At 45.4% G+C, this 19,879-nt stretch overlaps 1 protein-coding gene across 2 annotated transcripts in view; it reads right to left on the reverse strand.

Annotated features, from left to right (window-relative positions):
- SLC25A25 (solute carrier family 25 member 25) overlaps nucleotides 1-19,546 on the reverse strand; it is a 35,086-nt gene extending 15,540 nt beyond the window's left edge. The window contains exon 1 of one of the 2 annotated variants that reach the window (XM_077835991.1): nucleotides 19,295-19,546. In XM_077835991.1, coding sequence (XP_077692117.1) covers nucleotides 19,295-19,540 — 246 coding nt within the window. In that variant the 5' untranslated portion in view covers nucleotides 19,541-19,546. Of the gene's footprint in view, nucleotides 1-4,237; nucleotides 4,451-19,294 lie in introns of those variants that run through there. The other variant, XM_077835993.1, reaches the window with a different exon arrangement.
- Between the last annotated feature and the right edge of the window lie 333 nt (nucleotides 19,547-19,879).

Consider the following 19,879-nt stretch of genomic DNA (forward strand, 5'->3'; position numbering starts at 1 on the left):
AGTCATGTGACAGATCCATACCTACTCCTTTCTTGCAGTGAACTCCCCGCAGCTGTCTCCCACCGAGACCAGCCCTGCCCTGGAAAAAGCACTGCCTAGATCCAGCTTTCTTTGGCTACAAAGGACTGACCTTAATTTGCTTACTTTCAAATCATTCATAAACAGCACTTGGCATAATAAAACAAATCCTCCTGTCAGTTACCAGTTGCAACATCTTATTTGAATGTTAACTGTTGGTCTGTGCATTCCTGTGTACAGGGGACATATTTTTTGGAAGACCACCACAAAAGAACGCACGACCAAGTTTGCATTCATTAATGTTGTGACTTGCAGGAGTATCCTCATCCCAGCAATTCTCATGACTTCCCCCTCTTGTGCGCCTCTTAAGATAGAGAGGCGCTTGTGAATGCCTCATCCCAAGCATTCCCAGGTGAAACACAAGATCTTGATTACCTGAAAAGGATATAGGACAGTATTAAGGTGACAAGATGAACGTATCAGAATCATAGACTTTAAGGTCAGAAGGGACCATTATGATAGTCTAGTCTGACCTCCTGCACAACGCAGGCCACAGAATCTCACCCACCAACTCCTGTAACAAACCCCTAACTTATGTCTGAGCTACTGAAGTCCTCAAATTGTGGTCTAAAGAGTTCAAGGTGCAGAGAATCCTCCAGTAAGTGACCCGTGCCCCACGCTGCAGAGGAAGGCGAAAAACCCCCAGGGCCTCTGCCAGTCTGCCCTGAGAGAAAACTCCTTTCCGACCCCAAATATGGCGATCAGCTAAACCCTGAGCATGTGGGCATAGCCCTATTTGATATCCATGCTATTTATTTCCTCTCCCTGGGCAGAAGCTTGGCATTAGGGAGCAAGCCCTTGAACTATCTGAAGTCCCTTTAGTGCAAATCTTTCCTGATTACTTAGAATATGTCTACACAGCAATAAAAACCCTGCAGCAGGGAGTCTCTGAGGCCAGGTCAATTAACTCAGACTCACGGGGCTCAGGCTGCAGAGTTAAAAATAGCAGTGTAGATGTTCGGGCATGGCCCGGAGCCTGGTCCCTGAGACCCTCCCCACTTGCCAGGTTTCAGAGCCTAGGCTCCAACCCAAATGTCTACACTGCTATTTTTAGCCCCAAAGCCCAAGACAGCTGACCTGGCCAACTGCAGTCCTGCCGCAGGTCTTTTATTGCAGTACAGAACCTGAGGGTATGTCCATCTCCCGTGCATTTGTGTCACCTCCAATTTTAGCGCCCTCCACTAATCAGACCATGGTTGAATTTACACAAAAACACATCTGCCCAGAGACATGAGGCAGCTACACTAGGACAGAGGGTTTTGTTTTTAATTTAACAGGTTAAAAAAGCCTCTGGAAATACTACGGGTAGGTCTACACTACCACTTACGTTGCTCAGGAGTGTGAAAAAGCCACCCCCGAGCTATACAAGTTACACTGACCTATGCGGCGTCCACACATAACTACCGCCTCTTCTGGAGGTAGAATAATTATGCTGACAGGAGAGTTCTCTCCCAGCGGCATAGGGCGTCTTCACTAGACGCGCTACAGCAGCACAGCTGCTCTGGCACAGTTGCGCCTATGTAGCGCTTCTAGTGTAGACTAGCCCTAAGTGCTGGACTGGGCCACAACTCACTGGAAATATCAGCTTGAAGGCTAATGTGTTTTTCCATTGTGGCACAAGCAGCTTGGTGGACCACTGCTGGTCCCCGGACCAGTCTGAGATCCACTGTGTCTGACTATCGCTCAGCAAAGGAATAAATAGGTCCTGATTGGTAATTTCTTTTGATTTTGTATTTTCACTCCTGGAAGGTGGAATATAATTAATTGTACAGGACAGAAAGTCCTAACAGGACACAAACGTCAAGGAGTGGACAGGGATACAAAATGGGGGAAGAGGGCAGTTAATCATTTGTTAATTCAATACAGTCCACAGCAAACTAAAGAACAATAGCAGCTAGCCAAGGCTACAGGGTGGGGGGGAAGTAAAAGATAAATATTTCACATGAAGGTAACTAAACTCCAGGAGAGCTGACCTCTTCCACTCATGACAACCAGGTCAAGAGTGACAGCTCCTGGTGTGATTGGCAGGAATTTGCTGTGCACACCTGGTAAGCATGCCAGCACATCACATGCCCATCAACATTTTACATACATGTGGGTGAAAAACAGCCTGATGCTTCAATAAGCACCTCCATGTAGCCAACAAATCAGCAAAGCCTGTCCAGCTGTAAGGCAAGGACCACAGGGATAAACAGAAGCAGTTCACACTGGACTATGGAATCTGCTTCTTAACATCAGGTTTGGTCGTACAAATGAAGCCATCACAGCATCTAGCTCTCAGGCATACTAAATATTTCATACTTATATAGTAGCTGAGGAGCTCAAGGCACTTTTACAAAGGGAACACAGAGGAATTAGATGACCCACCCAAGGTCACAGACATTCAGTGGCAAAGTTAGGAATAGAACCCACCTCTGCCTCCCATATCTCAGCCTCTAACCACCAGACAAAAGTTCCCCCTACATGACAGCAAAGGAAAATGAGAAGCCCCTTAGTGCTGAGCTAGGCTCTCCCCATCCCCACCCTCCCACAGATTTCAAGATTGAGTTAATTCTCTCCCCACTGTCAGGAAGCAGCCTCCCAAGGTCATGGGAATGTGTCAGACAGGGAAGGAATTAAACAGACCTCAGCTTCACCCCCACTCTCAAAAAGGGTACATTGATCTGGAGAGGCAGACTGATCCTCTCATAGGCAGAGGACCCATTATTCCCTTAGAAGATACACTAGAGATCTTTAACCCCACTCATTCCAGGCTTCCCCTGACAGCCTGCTTTAACTCATCATTGGCTTCTCTGTCCATCCCCTTCCTATCTTCTCTCCATTCATCCTTTCAGAAGGGTACCCAGGTCCCATCACCGGACAACCAGCAAAGAGGAATAAGTCCCTGCAGCTCTCTCAGTCAGGCCCAAGCAGGGACGGTCCCCATCCAGTGGAACCAGAGCCACAAATTCAGCCCTGCTTGCTTCAATCCAAGGCAGAAAAGATTACAATCGCCTCCACTACATAATCCCAGCCTGTTCACCCCGTGTTCTTGTAACTGGAGAGCTTTTACAACAGCATCTATACCTAGTTCCCTGCCTGGTAAACTGGACCTTGAAAGCCACCTATCATTATCCCTGATGCCCCCCCAATCTGTCTCAACATTCTTCCCTTCCCCTGCTCCCATCACTTGGAGAGATTGTACCTGGCTGCCCCCTTTTTCCCCAGCCACTCCCTTTGTAACAAACCGTATGTAATCATTGCTCTTCTCTCCCCACCGCCACATTAACTTCTACAAGTAAAATCGGACCCAGCCCATTCTGTCACATGATCCCAGGCTATTGTATATTAACATACTGCTCAACCGCCTTTGTCTAGCTGCCCCAGATGGAGAACAAAAGGAGATTCCTTGCATCTATTGTATTTATACTTGCCCCCCCCATGCCCACTCTCCCCCTCCTCGGAAGTTTCAGTCTTCATTCCAGTTCCAGTGTCCCTTCCCTATCCTCTCCTGGGAAACTATTCTTCGTTTCCAAGGTGTAAATCCTCCTGCCTCTGACAGACTCCAGCTCTGTGCGCCATTTAGCTAATGCTGTCAGGCTCTTGCTTGCTCAAAATACCCTGGTTTCTCTTGCATCTCCCGAGGCATCGCCCCACCTCGCCAAATTACTAGACTATTTCTTAACCCTTAACCAGTCCCCAGTGCAGGTGTGGAGGTACATAAACACCACTATTAGCCCATATTACTTTTCCTTGCCTTCTCGAACTAAGCCTCCTCTTTCAGTTGCCAAGGAACCTTTGGGCTCCAATATTTCATCTTGCTTCCAAAGCAGTTTCCCTGGAGAGGTCAGCCCTCAAAATATTTTGTGATTTGGGGGGGAGGGGGGGGAGCGGGCGGGCAAGCAAGCAGGAACTACTGGCAGCTCATTACACCTCTTCCCCGATAGACACTTCCCCGTCTCCTTTCTCCTGCCATACACTTACACTTCTAGCAAGCCCACACCCAGAATCACTCTCCCTCCTTGCCAGCCCCCCTCCCACCACCCACATCATCCCTCCCTTCAGGGAACTCCATTTTCACACTCCCTCATCTCCCCCAACACCCTTTGTTCCAGTAGGCCAGGCACGTGCAACCCAGTGCAAGCCAGCCCCTATTCAGGAACCTCAGAAGTGCCGTTACCTTTGGAAAATGCTCTGCGGGTCCAACCACCAGTAAGATACTTGGTCTCCTTTCAGTGGGATCAGCCCCTCTGTCCTGTGGCTTCCCCAACAGGTTTGGCCCCTGGTCCCCTGGGGTCGTCTCTCTGGCCTCATTCTCTTTTCCTTCTGCAGGACCTTGGCACATGGCCCTGGTAAACAGGTTGGACAGAAAACGCCAGAGGGTCTGCAGCATTGCTACTCCAGTCAAAGTCCCAGTCAAAGAAACCCTGCAATCAGTGAATGCCTGCTGCCAAGGATGTGACTGCAATACCAAGCCCTCCAAACTGGGAATCCGTTCCACACAGCAGCCAGAAAGAGATTCAAGCCGGCAACTCCAGAGGTTCGGTTGCTTTACAGACTATTCCTGCCGCCGATTCCTGCCTTTTGAAATTGCTGTTACTGCTGTCGTGCCTGGCCTGATAAGCAGTTCACTGTACAAGAGCTTCAGAGCTGGTGGCAACAGACAAAGCTCAAGAGCGCTGGCACGGAGAACCCAAGATATTGAGCTTTAGAGGAAGCCTGGACAGAAAAGCCAAGATGCTGAGCTTAATATAAAAGCTAAAATGGACCCTTTCACTCTGGGAAGCTGCTCAAAGCTACCAATTAACCTAGGCTCTCCCTGGCTCATCTAACGCGCATCAAGTGAGCCGAAACCCTGAGTATCCAGCCTGCATTCTCACTGCAGCAGTGCCCAGCCAATCATCTCTCCCGACACTAACGTGTGCATTATTCAAACCAGCAATCTTAGCCCAATAGACGTGTGCGCAACCAGACGATTTCTTTGCATGCAGCCAGATAGTCCTGCAAAGAAGTGCTGACTGCGGCCCGCAGAATGAGGCTGGATTAGCCAGGTACCAACAGGGTTGGAGAGGACTATATTCAAAAAACAAAAACAAAACAAAACAAAAAAAAACCACACGCCACCTTGACGTGGTTACTTTATCATACAGAAACCGGAAAAGGAGGACAGGAATCACACATACCTGATGATGACTCAGCAGCTGTGGCTGAATCTATATCCTTTGTTAGTAGAGCAGACGGCTCTTTATAAGCTTAGAGACCTGTGGTCCTTAGCCACAACTGAATTGACCTGTGAAGCAGCGGTTCTCAACCAGGGGTACGTGTACCCCTGGAAGTAGTCAGAGGTCTTCCGGGGGGACGGGGACATAAAGTCATCTAGATTTGCCTAGTTTTACAACAGGCTACATAAAAAGCGAAGTCAGCACAAACTAAGATTTCATAGACAATGATTTGTTTTTATTGCTCTGTAATTCTATACTCTGAAAGGTAAATAAAATATTTATATTCCAAATATGGTAAAAATGAGAAAGAAAGCAGTATTTCAGTAATAGTGTGCTGTGACACTTATTTTTATGACTAATTTTGTACGTTTTTAAGTGAAGTAAAACTTGGGGTACACAAGACAAATCAGACTCTTGTGTCTGAGGTTGAGAGCCACTGTTCTAAAGGAAGGGGGGCATGCAGCTAGACTATAATAGTCTCATCCGTAGTACACTAGCTACTTGGTGCTGCATTACTTTTCAGGCATGTGGCATTAACTAGGATACCATGACATATTTACTAAGCCTTCATGGCTACTTCTCTTTCCACAGGCTTTAACATGTGGGTTAAAGTGCAGCCTGCTAGTCAAATTCAGCCAGAGTTCTATGATGTGGCCTTTAAATGGTCCTATGAGAGGATGCATGGTCTAGTGTGAGGATAGTCTATTTTTTTTTTGGTCAAGGTCCAGATTCCAGAGAAAAACAACAAAACACCAAGAATGATTATAATAAAGTAAAATAAAAAGGTTGAGGTCTGTTCAAAAGCATGTGGTGGTCTGGATTTGGCCCACAGTCCGCCTATTTACTATCCCTGGTCTAGTGGATACAGCAGGGGATTGGGAAGAGAGATTTCTGGTTACTATTCTGAACTGTAAAATGGTCTGATATCTTCAGATGAAAGCCACTACAAAAGTATTAATATGGGAATGTGACTCAGATTATAGGTCCCAGCATGCTATGCTTCATCTTGATTTAAGTGGCCTGGCTGTATTAAAGATGAGTTGTTGCAGCTCTTTATTTAATGCAAATTAAAGTGTTATCCTCTGGATCCTGGAAAATTGTTAGCATAGCCAAAGATAATGCCGGACAAAGGAAGAATGGATTTGGGAAGAATAATCCTGGAAACCTCCTAGGGAGGAGGGAAAGTTGCTTATTGTATATAGTTGATTTTCCTTTGTGGTGATCTATCTTCAGCGTTTTACCTTATTAGGACTAGAGTCATTTACAGCCCAGAAAGTTATACAATTCTGCAGATGCTCTGTGTGAAACTAGCAGCAAAAGTTTGCAAAGCAGTTATAAGCGGTAAGAAATGGCAAGCTATTTTGCAGATGAGCTTGTAAGGATGTGCATGCATCTATGTATTTATGAACATTACAAGTTGACTTAATCACTTATGTAATAATTCAAGTCATGTACGATCATGCAGCAAAGTGGAAAAAAAGCTCAAGTCTGAAGCTGGTCTTCTCCAAGTGTACAGGAGACTTCACATTACAAGCATATCTGCCGAGTCTCAAGTGCAATGTACAGGCCTTGTGACTCCACAGCATCCCCTTGCTAAGTGATTTTTTTTTTTTTTTTTTACTGGCTCTGCGTTAAAGGAGACCAGGAGAGAGAGGTTAGGAAGTAAGGAGGAAGTGATACAGAGTATGAATTTGCTGGGCAAACTACACACCTACCACAGTCAAAGAATGGCACAAGAAAATTGTGGTTTGGATTTAATCTACTCAGAACAGTCTACAGGAAAAAAGTGGGAGCAGGAAGAATACTTTTTTGGTAATGCCTTGACTATGCAGTCTGGTTGTAGCCATGATGGTCCCAGGACTTTAGAGAGACAAGGTGGATAATGTAACGTCTTTTAGTGAACCAACTTCTGTTTGGGGGCGGAGAGGGGAAGGAGAGAGCACGAGATGAGCCTTCAGGCTTACACAGACCTCTTCCTCACAGCTGGGAAAGGTACCCAATAACTGTTCCACAAGTTAAAAGAAAGCAGGGAGATTATATACAGCCATTTAAAATATTAGCATCGTACTGCCACAAAAGTTAGACCACTCTTTAGGCCTTGGACGTTGTAAAAATCTGAGCTGCAGGTTTCCTTGACAGAGTAATACAGCAATGACAACATAAATTGAAAGAATCATTCTATATCAGACCAGTTTTAAATTCCTTAAATTTTCCTTTTAGGTCAAAGTTCTTCACGCTCTCTCAGCCCAAGCAATGAACTATTCAGGGGGGGGTGGGGGTGTTTAAGGTGGACAAACCTGGCTGGAGTAACTGAGTAACAGTTCTTGCAAACCAACCTTCCTGTTAATGTCTAAGCCTGCAAGAGAAGATGTGAGGACAGTGGGCTTCTAGTTCTGATATGCTGTTCAGCAAGGCCCATTCATACAGACAACAAAGTTAAACACCAGTATTTCCATTGTTTCCTGCTGAAGATAGGCTGTAAAAGTCTTGGCAGGGACTGTATCTTCCTATGTTAGTGCAGAGCTAGGCACACTGCTGGTCTTGTGCAAGGGATGACATTATTGCTCTGGGGTAGAAATCTAGCCAAACCCCTTTGGGTTTCATCCTTTTAGTAAATCAGGCCTTGTTGGAATTCTTTCACTGTACTAATCTATCGACTGCTGTATGCATAGGTAGATTTTTCTAATCCATATTTAACAGAAGAAAGTTTTGTTCATATCAAGTGAAGAAAACCTCATATTAGTGTTACAAAAATAAAGCCAGTTAAGGGCAGGATGTTTACAGGGGGGTTCAGCTAGCACCAAGATATTTGCATATAGCACTGGGGACTTCAGCAAAAGCACCGCTCTACCCAAGGCACCAAAAAGTGACAGACACTCTCTATAATCCACTCAGATATGCAACAAATATTGACACCAACCTGATGTGTGCATCTCAGAAGAGAACTAAGAGCCACATACTGAAACTGACCATGGCAGTACATACTGAAGACAAGACTGGCCAGAGGTCCATGTTTACCCATTAGCTATACCTATGCCCAAACTGAAGTCCAGGCTGATGGTCCCCTGAAAGCGGCCTGGACATATGTTGGCGCTCCTTGTTTCCAGCTGCTTCTATAGGTCTGCAGTCCAGGCTCCTCATGGAGAGAAGCAGCTGGAGGGGCCTCTTTAAGCAACTGGAAATGAAAAGCAGCCAACCTAGCTGCCTCTATTAGGGGGTCACTGCTACAGGAGCAGCCTCAGGAACCAGAGCCACCAGTGGGACTGGAATGTCCAGGGCAGAAGGTAACAAGGCAGCCAGGCACTCTGCCCAGGGGACAGAAAGGAGTACAGACAGGAGGGGGAAGATGAAAGGAAGAGCAGGGTTAGGTTATTTTTAAATTAGGACACAAAAGTTAAAAATACAATAGTTTCCTCAATATTACTTTGCCATGGGAGTGATCACTGTAGTTGCCACAGGAATGTTCTGCAACAAGAAAGTGATGAGGGTGGAGAAAAAGAGGTGACTTGTAAGCCATTTATTAAGACTGGGCCCACACTATGAAAGTTTGAAACCCTTTGACCTATTGTTTCCCACACAGATGGGTGCCAGATGAATCACCTTCCCTTTCCACCCACACAACCATAGAGAGTTAACTTCAGTCTCAGAGAATTTGCCTTTTCACGCTGTTTTTTAAAACAACTTCCTCACTGAGGAAGTTTGCAGGATGTTTCAGTGAGAACTCATTGACCCAGCTAGCTAATATTGCAAGAATGTGAGGGGTGGAAAAAAGGGAGCTGCAGACTGGATTGCTTGTTATGGCATCTTTCATCCTCCTGCAGTCACCAGGAGCTAGAAGCCACAGTAGCCCCCATCTCCAGTTCCCCAAGTGACCCTGCAGGAATGAACAGTGACCCATCTTATTTCAAAGCTCCATTCGAAACACTCAGCTGAGGACAAGCACTGGCTGCAAATAAGCAACCCTGTGATACTGCATTAGCCCTGTGGGTCTCAGCGTAGGAGAAGTTACACTGTTTGTCATCCTCAACCTTTTAGAATTGAAATTGTTGGCAAAATTAACAGGATTGAATATGTGAACTTTTCAGAGACAGAGCTGAAATGCAGCCTGCAGTGCTTCTTGTATCAGGCAGTTAAAACCAGACATTCTGGCCATTACTTCTTGGGCAATTAAACTGGGTGGTACAAAAAACACCTTCTAACAGTCAGCTGTAGTAATGCATTAAGCTGATATAAGGCACAGTGTCGTAAATGCTACACTGGTCCCCTTGCTACATACCTGTAAAGAAAGGTACAGAAAGGTACTCTGTGGTATAAATTCTTTTTACAATTTCAAATGAATCATTCCAGGTGATAAATAATTGCAAATCATCAACTGGGAGCCTGTGCCAAACACAAGGGTATGAAGAATGCAGATGAGGGGGGTTGGTACATAGAGCCCGTCAGGGTCACTGAACAGTGAGTACTCAATAAGGTCATACAAATCACGTGAGGAGTATGAGTGTGGATAGGAGACTGGGCAGACTAAACAATGCAAGATTAAAATTGTGTTCTCTCCCCTGCTCCAGTAACAAATAACTTAAAACCCCAGACTACTCCCAGTTACAAACTGTAGTGGGTTAAATCCCAGGAACATAGCTATCAAGTTATTTTCTCCCTCTAGTCCTGAGCCACAAGCTTATTCCCCCACAGCTCCTGAGGTGCAATAATGCACAGGTCCTGATCTTCCTAAAAATCTGCAGCATTTAGGGAAATGTATTTAGTCCAATGCAGATACAAAAGGATCCTGCCATCCCATGTGTCTCATAATCTAACAGATTAGAGCTCCTACTGCAGAACCCTTTTCTGAAACCCACTATAGTGGTCAGAAGCGGTCATGTGACTTGCTTTAGCTCATGGATAACTTTGAAAAAACTTCATCATCATTTACATTCCTGCTGATCTGGGGGTAGATTGCAGTTACCTTATCTACTTCTGAGCTTCAATGTGGGGAAAAAGATGTTACACTTCCCAAACTTCCAGCTGTGTTCATGCCAGTGGACATCAACTGTAGTGAGACTGCACAATCAGTGAATGGTGACATCAGTAAAATATTAACCTGCAACATGTGAGGCTGACCCTGGATGCTATAATATACTAAATAGGCAGCATGGATCTCCAACTCTCACCATTTTGTGAAACTTACTTACTTACTTCTCCTTACTGAAATGGTTTTAGAGCTATTTCAACCATTTAGGAGTCTGTTTTACTTTTAGGCAGGTTCTTGACTTTTTACTTTCATTTATTTTTCCTAATTGAAAGAGTACCAATGGGTGGCCCTGTATCTTGGGCTCTTGCCTACCTTTATTTCTGATAAGTATTTTGTTTCCTACCACCACTCCCTGTATCAGTCCTCACTTGCAGCCAGGACTAGGAGAGGCAGTTTCCCAAAAGCAGACATTGGGGCTAGTTTGCCCAGTTCTCCTCATCCATTATTCATTATTCCATGGAGTAGGTCCTAAAAACCCAACAATGCCCACATGGCATGGTCATTGCCATTGGTTATAGAATAAGGCCACGTGTTTTTGATTCTGTAGCTGCTTGTGATCTATCACTTCCTTTTGTAGGTTGTACTTGCAGCAAGTCTCTGCAGTTGCCCCATTTGGTAGAGAAGCCAGAACGTGCTTTATCCACCAGGAATAAAACATCTCAGTAACACGCAGAATACATCTCTACAAATTACATTCCCTCACTTCATGCTATTTACATTTTAAAAAAAAACACACACACATATGTAAGAGTCATTGCTACTTCTGCATCCCACAAAGGTCAGGCCGGACCTAATGCAGAGGCTTCTTCCAGCTTAAGACACCTGATAAGCATCATCTGCCTTCTCCAGTTTGCTGGAAGCGCAGACTACCAAGCAATCTATTTAACTGAAAGAATGTTCCAGGATCACATGTCCAAATAAGACAGGACATCTGACCCCCCTTGATATCCCAGCATAAGACACCAGGTATTGCATATGTTGCTTGGAGTGCCAAGTGCTCTGCTTATTTAACTAGGCAAGGAGGGGTGGGGAATTCTTATCTATGCATTTAAAAGTTCTCCCCCGGCTACTCTCAGCAACAATGCATAGCTTGCCATATGTTGCAGTATTTTATACCTCTAGCAACAAAGATGAACCTGTGGGTGGCCAGCACTGAGCTCAAGAAGTGCAGCTCAAGTTTTTCACCAATATTAAGTGAACCCTAAGTATTGACGATCCCCATTACATCCCAACTGAATTTCTCATTGGCTCTGTGGGTCAGGGCAGAGTGACCTAGGCAGACAGCGAACATGCCAAGCAGTTCCCCAGATACAGGCACTCTCACAATCCAACCCTCTAGCACAGTTCCTGTCTTGCATGGCTACTGGCCAAATCTTTTAATAGAATGACCCCAAAACTGGAAGATTTGCCTGTCCCAAGGCCAATCAGCACATTTCTCATCTGCAAGGAGGTTTTGCTGTGGCAGTGAGGAACTCTGGACTGATTATCAAGTGTTCATTTTGGTCCTAAACTGAGGAACACGGTATGAGTTTTGTATTTCATCTACTCCCCACAAAGCTTCTGAATACCTTTTACAGCTAGAACAACTCCAGCCCACCTGCCTACAGAACTGGTGCCATGATGTCCTGGTACATGAGAAAAGAGCAGAGATTTCACCAAGCCACCCACCAACACAAGAAGAGATACTCCACTCCCTAGCGATCGTCTAATGTATTCCTATTTATTTATCAGGTCAAGGAAGGTTATACTCAAAAGTCAGGGGTGGGCAAACTTTTTGGCCCGAGGGCCACATCAGGGTGCGAAACTCTATGGAAGGCCAGATAGGGAAGGCTGTGCCCCCCAAACAGCCTAGCCCCTGCCCCCTACCTAACCCCCCCACCGTTGCACGCATGCGCCACCCCCTTACCCTGCCGCTCAGAGCGGCAGGAGCTCGCAGCCCCACTGCCCGTGCGACAGCGTGGGAGGGAGAACAGCAGGGGAGGGGCCAGGGACTAGCCTCCCGGGCCATAATTTGCCCACCTCTGTCAAAGGTACTAAGCTAAGCTTGGCTTGAGAACAATTTCATGGACATGAAAAACTGCTCTCAGAACTGATACAGAACATCCACAATACTCCCCCAGGATGGTTAGTAAACTGTTGGTAAATATCTCAAAACAAGCAAAAGACTATAGTCCGCCATTTTAAAAGGAAACAATTTGTAATTTGTTTGAATTCATGCATATTGCAAAACCCTTAGTCAAGTTAATGTTGAATGAATAGTTTACACATGCCTCAAAACTCACTCAGTTACTCCTGTGGAAATTCTGCCCCACTATGGAAGGCAGAATTTGCACAGAATTAATTAAATTAGAAGCTGGGTTGGGCTCAGGGAGAGAGGGGGTGTGGGTGAGAGACTGGAGGGGCAAAATTTTCCCCCCTCAAGATGTGCCTGGCTGGCATGTGTGACACACCAAGACTGAGGTGCCCAACAAAAGCATAACACAATCTGGGTTCTTGAACACTCTACTCCTGGGGGAAACTTTTTTATTGTCTCTATTGTTAGAGACAACAAAAAAGTTTCCCTCAGGAGTAGAGACACGTGTTTTGAAATAAATTGCCAAAATAATTGAAACAGGTGTGATTATATTGTATTATTTTGACAAAATATGCAAAATTTTAAAATATTGTGTACAGAACTTTTTGGCACAGCATTCTCCCATGAGTAATAAGTGCCACAGAAAGATTCATAACATGTATAGTAAAATATATTTTATCAAACATACACAGGATTTTAGAGACAGTGTAGCCTGTTAAAGAACACCTACTGGTATCATCCCATGCTTAATACTTTCAGTTTGAACAGTGGAATGACTGAACAGACCTTTGTCATTCACTGGACCCACCAAATTTATTATTACAGGTATCTTCATCTGATGGCAGATTTTGTTTATTTGTGTGGGGTTTTTTTGTTTTATTACTTGGAACAGAATACAATTTTTCCTGCTTTCTCTACCTCTAAATTACTTACAATATACTCATGCTTTCTATGGTATCAATACAAACTGTAGCCCAAAACATTTTGCAAGGTTAAACAATTACAGAGAAATTTAAAAGTTAGTAACAAGATCTGAAAGGAGAGGGAGGACTGATTAGGCAGAAAATTAAAGGTGACTACTCCAGATGGTAGCAGCTACAGTCAAGAAGGCAAATGATAAAGACTAACACAGACAATAGTAGAGACAGACAAGTTATTTGAGAACATTTGGGGAAAAGTCCATGGTGGGTTATAAAACAAAGACAATTTTAAACTGGAGCATGAAGCAAGCTGCAACCAGTGGAGTTTGTGGCTGGAGCAATTCAGTCACATTTCTTTGTGCACATGAGAAGGTGAGCAGAACTCACATGCTTGAATCGGGAGAGCTGGTACTTGACGAGATCAGAGAAGAGAGTTGCCATAGTCAAGAAAAGTGGAGATGAAAATAGATGAAGATTTCAACACAGGTGGAACTAAAGCAGTATCACAAAGGGAACATGCCACTGTGGTGATGAGAGGCAGATTTGCTGATATAGATGTGGGAAGAGAAAAAAAGCTCAGGCTCAAGGAGGACATCATAGTTACAGAGAGCAGAGGCAAACAGATGGTCATGGCTGAGAAGAGAAGGAGCCGTGCTTGACTCAGTTTCTTAAATATCCTTTAGTCCAAGTGAAGAGGTTTTCCACCATCGCAGAAGAGACTACTGCAGACCAAGCTGATTTATTACTTCAAACTCTGCATGTAAGTGGCTGGCCAACAAATCCCATCAGTTCACTAGTTCAATTGGCTTTAATTTCAGCAGCAAAGGCGCACTTTTGGAAGGAGACTCCAGCCCTGCAATTGATTATGATTGGTAGGAGAAATGACTGTTAGCAGTATGAATGAATGAGCAATAAAAACATGCCTTTTTAAATAGAGAGTTTTTTTTTTTTTTTAAATATGGGGAGCTTAACCCCAGTGCAATAGCCAAAATAATAACCAGGCAAGTCAAACTAGTTTCCCATCTGAGCACTCTGTAGTTCAATTGGAGAAGTTACTTTTCACCTACCCTCCTATAAAGCTTTTGTAGTGTTGCTCAGACAATGACTGGCTCTTTATGCCAGAGGTAGCTGCCATCAAGTGATAGAGGAGTGGTCCCTATACAGTTAATAGCTCAGAGATCCTTCATGAGTGAGTGAAAATATAGGTGTGTGTAGATATACATCTAGTTGCTAAATTCACATCTTAGTTTTTGATGTAAGTACAGTATATGGTTTGTCTTATACCAACCAATGAGAATGAACTATTATTTAGAAAAGCAGAACGTAACTGAAACCAGTATTTTGATCATCCTACACGGTTAGTGATACTGTCATTGATAGTGGTTTGGTGAAATATAGGCTGAATAGTTTTAAAGTAATCATAGGGATAAGGCCACATTATTTACATAGCAACTTTGATCTAGAAAGATGTCATAGTAATGCAACTCCATCCCCCATATACTGAAATGCAGCCACCTCTGAAATAGAAAGCAGTAGTTATTCTGTACCAAAAATACTATGCAGCAACAATAATTTCTACACCTGAAAGTTTTCATCAAAAGAAAACTGAGGTAGTTGGAGTATTGCCCAGGAACCTACACTGATTTAATGTTTGCAGCACACACTCAGCACAAGATCAGTGTTAAGAAAAGGAGGACTTATGGCACCTTAGAGACTAAAATTTATTTGAGCATAAGCTTTCATGAGCTACAGCTCACTTCACGAAAGCTTGTGCTCAAATAAATTTGTTAGTCTCTAAGGTGCCACAAGTCCTCCTTTTCTTTTTGCAGATACACGGCTGCTACTCTGAAAGATCAGTGTTGTTACTACAAGAATCCAGCTCATTTATTAAGGCAAGTGGGTTTGTAAACTCACTAACATTAGACACACACATCAGTCCAATCCACATTTAAGGTTGAAGCTAGCCTTTCTTCATAAGAGTAATTCTCTCCCCCACTCCACAAAAACTGAAGTGGTACTCCAATCCTGCAACTCATTACAAATGGTAGGAAAGAAGAACGCTAGGTGCCCGAGTGCTTGTCTACACTTACAGGGGATAATGAAGACCCGCTAAATCGACTGCGGATTGCTCTCCCGTCAACTCCTGTACCCCACCTGAACGAGAAGCGCAAGCGTCAGAGACGTAGTGTAGCGTGGACCCCATCCAAGTACATCGACTTCAGCTACATTATTCAAGTAGCTGAAGTTGCTTAACTTAGATCGATCTCCCCCCCCATAGTGCAGACAAGGCCTGAACCACAGCTAACCCACCTGAAGTTTCACAAATGTGAATTTGTGCTCAAGTAGAATTTTCTTGAGCAGTTTGAGACATCAGGTAATGGGTCTGGAGACATGGGGATTACAATATTTTCACTTAACATAGTCCCTTAACATGACTCCAAATTAGTTGACCCTGACTAATACTGGTGCTTCTGGCTAGTTTTAAGAATGAGAAAAGGAGGGGGACTAGTTAATAAACTATTTGGGAAACAGGAAACATTTCTCTCAGAAGTTTATCCAATTTTTCATTAAAATTATATTTTGATAGAAATATTCCAACCAGACCTACCGAAGGGTTGTTTTCACATACTCAAAGCTTTGCAACATTTTAAACTCTGCATCCTAGCTAATGCATTTATTAAGCACATATTGCCCCAATGGATAAATTATGAAATGTGCAACACCCTAGCATATGCTTTATAAACTCTGAATGTCCAAAAGCCCCAGCTTTAGAGAGAAGAGACTTGGCTACTCTCTTTAGTGGGGGAAAAAGTGAATAGGGATAACCATGGCAATGACAGGAGAAGAGGGAGAGAGAGAAAGTGAGCCCAGTGAAGGGATAGTGTTGACAGAGGAAAGAGCCTTCACTGAAGAACAGGCTGGATAAAGTGAGTTCATACAGCCTGTTTCCCAATTAAAAGCATATATTCCTGCCCCTGTGAGCATTTCCTCACTGGGCTTCCTGCAATATGGTGGTTTTCATCTCACGTGAGATGCATACATACACACACCTTAGAAAACGTGATGCCAGATAGAACGACGCTGCCAGGGAAGAAAAGGGCCTGCATGCTGAACTGCCCAGGCATGTAGATGTGAGCACAGAATGTTCTGTTGCTTGAACCAACACAATTCTCCCAGAGAGTAAGAAGCTCAGTGCCCATGAAGAACAGCTAGACAGGCATTTTATGAGGGCAAATGCAGATGGTTTATAGTTTGATGTTAAGCTTAGATTTCAGAACCTAAACGCTTCTCAGTGCGGAGAATCACGGATTAGACACAGAATCCCACAGATACAGTCAAAAACAAAATACCTGCACAGCTTGTTAGTTTCATCACAGGATCTGTGCAGCTGGCAAGATCTTCATGTAACTGAAGAATTCTTTCCCTTTACTTCAAAAAAGTGTAATTCCCAGGCAAAAAGTTATGTTGAAGAAAATATCACTTAGGAAAAAAAAAACACCCGTGAGAATATTGTTTTCATACACAAACATTAGAAAGTCTAATTCTAGAGGAACGAAAGGATGAAACTCACCCAAACAATCTCCATAACGCTACCCTGAGCGCAGCAAGAGTTTGAGGATCATGAGGACTTTAAGAACACAAGTGTTCATTTTATAAGAGACTCCAAAAGTTAAATACATTTTACCAGACTATTTCTTTCACTCTTTCAGAAATTTTACACTGCCCGATCATATTTATAGACTGCTAATTCAGGAAGTCTGGGTTCTTTAGGGACATGGACACACACACAGTGCAGGACACTTAAAACTAAAAAGCACTAATAAGTACAAGGACTCTACACTGATCCACAAAGGTAAATGCTTCCAGCGACAATCAGATACAGCTACAGTACCTACAGGACCAGACCTTGTAAGCCTAGTATCCTCAGTTATGGGTTTTACATGAACAACAGATGGATGCATGAGAGTGAAATATCACAATATCAGAGACTCATGTAAAAGTCAACGTGCTGCAATATGTATCTGATATATGCCACGTTAGCTATACAAATACACCAGCTCTGCTGAATGTAATATACCCTCCGTCATAAGCTGCAAACTCCTTAAAGTTATTACAAAAACTGATTTAGTGCTTTGGAAACTATTTAATGTAAAAATTTTACAAACTAAGTATAGAGTTTACATCAGGAAGGCTAACATCAACAAGGGAACAGAATTAAGGCTGTTCAGATGACCTGATCTGAGTCTAGCCATACTTTACAATGCCTTTATTATTGTTTCCTAAGTGGATCCTCCTTGATTGAATTTCTGAATACTTATGTTGAGAAAAAAAATATTTTTTCTGAAGTGATGTTTTCAACCTTAATTTCTGTTCAGTTTACAAATATTCAGATTCACAGACAGTAAGACAAATAGATTCCTGTAGTTTCAGTGTCAAGAGTGAATGGGGCTGCCTTTAGAAAGCAAGAAAACCTCCTTAGCAAAGCAGTGCAGGTGTGTCTCCTCACATATACACAATCCTACATTCCCTAGAAGCCATCCCTAAGAGGCAGGAGCACAATTGGATAATATTGCTTAAGTGTTGCCATGCAACTGTGGGGCTTCTCTCCCAAGACTAACCTTGCAGGGAGGTTCCACTCCCCAAAACCAAAGCTGCTTGGAGAGGCACATTTATGGAGGAGCAACCTCCACAACAGGATCAGCATGCACTGCTCCCAAGTAACAGTGTATCTAGAACATCCACCAGATGCCACAGCTGTGCCCCCACATCAGCATGGGGTAGGCAGACATTGAATGGCAGCTGCAGGGTAGATACACAGGTAAGCCAGTTATTTTAGAAAAATACTTTCTGTCAGGATTACAGCCAGACACTTCCCCATTTGTCTAAGGATGTAAAATCTCAAGAGTCAGACCAGGATGTACTCTCCATGGAGAAAGGGTCCCCTTAGAAACAAAAGGGTTTGAGCGTGAAAAGAGCATTACCACCACCGTCTGTATGCACCCCACACTATCTTATGTGCCAGAGGGCCTCCCACACAACCCCAAACCCTACTCATCTCTAGGCCCTGCATCCATCAGTCCCTATAGTCCCCCCCAAATACACACATGGACTGTTTTCAATTAGACCCCAACTGTCTCCCTCTGCAGTCCCCAAACTAGCCGAGGCTCTGCCTCAGAATGCAACTTCTCCGCAAAGACCTTGCGTTCTTTAGGTGTGGTACTGCCCTCTCCGTGCAGGCCACCCACCCAGAGCTCCCCTTCAGTGAGGTGCCAACCCCTTTGCCGTCTACTTCCTCCACTTACACACCCAGAGCTTCCCCCCCCCTCAGTGTGATGCAATGCACACACCCCCTTCCCCAGTCACGCACTTGGGGGCACATCCCCCCAAACCTCCCCCTTTAGCATGATGCAAATCCCCCCCACCCATCACTCAACCCAAGGCATGCACCGCCTCCACATGATGCAATCCCCCCCTTCCCCAGTCACCCAGGGGCACGCTCCCCCCCCCCCACACCCGCCCGCATGATGCAATCATCCCTTTTCCTCGGTCACTCACCTGAGCGCATACCCTCAACAGACCGCCCCCCTCAGCGTGAGGCAATCATCACTCCCTCCTTCCCCGTCACTCCCTAGACCGCCCCCCTCAGCGTGAGGCAATCATCACTCCCTCCTTCCCCGTCACTCCCTAGACCGCCCCCCTCAGCGTGAGGCAATCATCACTCCCTCCTTCCCCGTCACTCCCTAGACCGCCCCCCTCAGCGTGAGGCAATGCCCCTGCCCTTCCCTAGTCACTCACCATGGGGCAGGCTCCCTCCCCCACACTTCCCCACTCCGTCACCATGGGGTACGACGTCGTCCTCCCCCCCCGCCCCGCCCCCCGTCACCCCTCTCCTCGCCCTTCATTCCCCCGGGGCGGCCCCTCCCCCCGCCCAACATTGGTGCGTTCCCCTCCGGGGCCCCGCAGCTCCCGAGCCCAGCCCGCCCCCCACACTCACCCACAGATCCCGCTCGGTGCGGTGCAGCCCCAGCTGCCCCAGCCCCACCGCCAGGTCGTGCACACAGAGCGCGCCGTCCCGGTTCACGTCGAGCTTCTGGAAGAGGGTGTGAAGACGCCGGTGCTCGGGCCCCCCGCACAGGGACCGGCCGCCCGCCTCGGAGGCGGGGGTCGCGGCTCCTGCCCGAGGGGAGCCGCACGGGCACAACACGCCGCTCACCGCCAGAGAGCGCCGCGGACCCGGCATCCTCCCGCGGCTCGCGAAACGCCGGCAAATGGCGGGACTCCCCCGCCCCCACAGAAGGGAAGTGACAACGTGCTTCCGGTTCGCGCCGCCAGGCTAATGGCCCACGTGACCCTTTTGTAGCCATTCGGAAAGGCATAGTCGCAGGGGGCGCGAGGACGGCACTGCGGACGCACCACGCACCCCCACCGTCTGAGCCAATCAAATCACGGGCGTTTGCATTTCGTCACACGCACGCCTTCACCTCAGCCAATCAGAATACAGAGGCTTTGGGAAGGTATTCAAATTGATGGAGGATTCCCATTGGTAAAGCCGCGGCGGAAGGTGGAGTAAGGTGACAAC

This window comes from Eretmochelys imbricata, chromosome 16 (assembly GCF_965152235.1).
Source record: "Eretmochelys imbricata isolate rEreImb1 chromosome 16, rEreImb1.hap1, whole genome shotgun sequence".
Lineage (NCBI taxonomy): Eukaryota > Metazoa > Chordata > Testudines > Cheloniidae > Eretmochelys > Eretmochelys imbricata.